General features: G+C 43.1%; 1 protein-coding gene across 1 annotated transcript; it reads left to right on the plus strand.

Annotated features, from left to right (window-relative positions):
• Positions 1-241: 241 nt before the first annotated feature.
• GL218_06012 (Protein CSN12 like protein) lies at positions 242-1960 on the plus strand (the record flags this gene model as incomplete). Its single annotated transcript, XM_033582707.1, has 6 exons — positions 242-532; positions 656-951; positions 1004-1229; positions 1280-1341; positions 1452-1803; positions 1856-1960. The coding sequence occupies 6 exons, from the start codon at positions 242-244 to the stop codon at positions 1958-1960; spliced, it is 1332 nt and encodes a 443-aa protein (XP_033433831.1).
• Positions 1961-3224: the final 1264 nt, after the last annotated feature.

Here is a 3224-nt window from a genome sequence, read left to right on the forward strand (position 1 = left end):
GGACCAATCAGAATAATGTAAACTCACAAGGACCTAATTACAAAGAATCCATCTCAACTTTCAAACGTTCAACATTCAACGAGGTGTTAGTGAGTAGGAGATGACAAGACTAAAGACATACTAATATACCATGTTCAATTAATTACCTTATAATTGCTTAATTCTTCAATTTTTAAACTTTATAGTCTCCAATCCTCCTTGCATCCCGTTCCAGCTCGTGTACCTCCTCTTCTCTGCAGCCATGGATTCGCTCATTAAGGAATTTAGGACGGCATATGCCGAGATGAAAGGTGATCGGCTTGCAGAAACCATTCGGCCAGATACGCAGACGTATGCATCAAAGTTACAGTCTATTTGGGGTCGAGGAAACCAACGGGATGCTACAGCTGACCTTAATTTCCTACTCTACACGGACCCTTCACGTCCTAGGCTATCCCAAGAGGAGACAACAGGCTGGTTCGAGATTTATTTTTCCTATTGGAATGCGATCGGAGAAATACTTGCCGTTGAAGGTCTACGAAATGATACGAAGGTATGCCTCAAGTTTATTATTTTTTTTTCTTCTTTTCATTTAACTTGTTGCTGGCTTCTTTGCCAAGCTGAATTCTCATCTTGGATAATGAGCCGACCCTAGTCCACTGCTAACGAATATAAGTCATCCAAACCATCATGGACGAAAGTATATGAAGCGTGGAAGAATTTAACATTACAAGTCATCCGTGGATATACGCACCATGAATTCGAGAACTGGACTATTCCATGTCTGTATGTTGCGGGGAGGTATTTGCGACTGTTTGCCATCCGAGCAGACGAGGAGAGAAAAACCAGTACCGAATATAGTACCGAGGCCGTTATGCAAGATGACTTCGACCCAGAGTATGAAGAGCATAAGATGCTAGAGGACTGTACACGACACCTTAATAGAATCTTTCAAACCTGCTTGAACGATAGGTACTTAAAATATCTACATCCTCTTTATGATTTATGACTAACTCATAATAAGAGCGCCACTAGAAGAATCCCGTAAATGGGGTATCTACTATGCCATCAATCTTCTATTCAAGAGTTACTTCAAGCTTAACTCTGCCACGCTGTCTAAAAATGTCCTGAAGGCGATCCAAGCAGGACGGGGAGATATGCCGACGCTCGACAAATTTCCCAAGTCGCAGCAGGTCACTTTCAAGTATTATGAAGGGGTTTTGGCATTCCTCGAGGAGAATTACGTAGAGGTACGGATACTCTGCCTTGATGTATTTAGTTACTTGCTAACAAGACTAAGGCCGAACAACATCTTACTACAGCCTGGCATATGTGCCACAAAGACTCCAAGAGGAATCTTGAGTACGTATATAAATCTGAGCCATATATCTGCCTCGTATACTTACACTTCTTAGGCTAATATTAACTTATCTTATTCCATGCCATCTCCTTACAACACACACGCTACCTAGTTCCGAATTACTTGAGCCATTTCCACGACTGCAGCAACTCTTCTTACCTTTAGGTGTAGCAATTAAAAAGGCAGATCTTCGCGCATTTGATGCTGCGCTGCGAGACGGTGAAAATGAGTTCATTAAACGACGCATCTATCTCACCCTAGAACGTGGTCGCGATATCGCCTTGAGAAATCTTCTCCGGAAAGTTTTCATCTCAGGTGGCTTTGAGGAAGGGAAAGATGGTGCTGCACCTGTCCGTCGCACGAGGATACCGGTGGCCGAGTTTGCTGCGGCGATAAAGATCAGCGGCGGAGGAGACATCGATACCGATGAGGTAGAGTGTCTCCTAGCTAATATGATCTATAAGGTACGAGTTATTTTTCTTCAAAATTTTATGTGTTAAAATAATGCCCATTTAGTGTGTGGGACAAGCGACAAACTGTTTGATATTTGTGTTGGGCGTGTCCAGTCTAGCGTCATACGGTGTTGAGTTTCCCCAAGACCTTTTTAACGCAAGCGCGTAATATCTTATTTTTGTGCTCTTAACGTCTTTCAAGTATGACTCACTAATGGTGTAAACCTATCATAGAACTTAATGAAGGGATATATTGCCCACGAGCGCGGTTTTGTGGTGCTAAGCAAGAATGGCGCGTTTCCCGGGACAAAAGTTTGAGTCAACGAGTTGAATGGGTGGACAGAAAAATGAGGAACACATCCGTCGTCTAATATAATGAGGCGATGAGTAGGCGGCACTTTAAATACGTGTCGCCAGCCTAGGCAACTAAGGGATATTGACCGAGGAGTGATATTGAGTTGCCTTGCATAAAGGATGCGGCTGACTTGCGAGTGCGGGGAAGAATGATACTACTGGATTCGGGCATGATTAGATCCCGCCCTGCAGCCTCCTCTTAATTCGTCTATAGAACGAATAAGAATACAAGGGAAATCCGTAGGTGGATGTATCATGAGTTCTACTAAGCCTTCATGTTGTAATACATATTTTACGCTGTTGGACTTTATTACTTATTATATCACCTCTAAGTTGTTCCACCCGTTTCTAAGAGCAATATTGCAACATGGACTCACCACAAATATGAACATATAAAATGATTGAATAGAACATCGCAAACCCAAATTAAGTCAGTTTTATGGCACTGAAAGAGAAAATACGTAAAATAATCATCACTTTATATCATTATTCTTAGTAGTATATGTATACGTACATATCAAGATATCCCGGGGAAGAGACCCGCCACCCTCGTTCCAACCATCCTTCCATGCGAGATTGCTGGCTTACATCCATGCTCAGCACGGGTGAATGCGGAGCGAATGACTCACACATCCCTCCCGCAATCCCTTGGTCTTTGCTTCTTTAAAACGCGAGTGGGGGCCATATGCAACCACTTTAACTTGTGAGACCGGGGTGTAGCATCTATGTCTTGAGTAGGGTAACTAACCTGTATGTAACTACGACAAGAAACGGGGTGAGTATAGCATGAGATACGTACATGCTGACGAGCTGGGACAGGTAACCTAATATGTAAGCACCTAATGTGGAAGAAATTAGCCATTGGCGAATCAAGAGAGAAGGGATGATTATGTTGGTTAGTCGGTATGCTTATCACTGGGAGCTTCTCGGTCCAATCTGCATTCGGGCACCATTGGACGTCCTGTAGGGTGGTTGAGCGGGGGAAACGTTACCAAGGTGTTATGTGAGGAAGGTTTTATTATAACGAATATTGTAAGCTTCACGATCATTTGAGTGGAGGGTTGTGGGAAATGTATACA

The sequence above is a fragment of the Daldinia childiae genome, assembly GCF_008694065.1.
Source record: "Daldinia childiae strain JS-1345 chromosome Unknown Scaffold6, whole genome shotgun sequence".
Lineage (NCBI taxonomy): Eukaryota > Fungi > Ascomycota > Sordariomycetes > Xylariales > Hypoxylaceae > Daldinia > Daldinia childiae.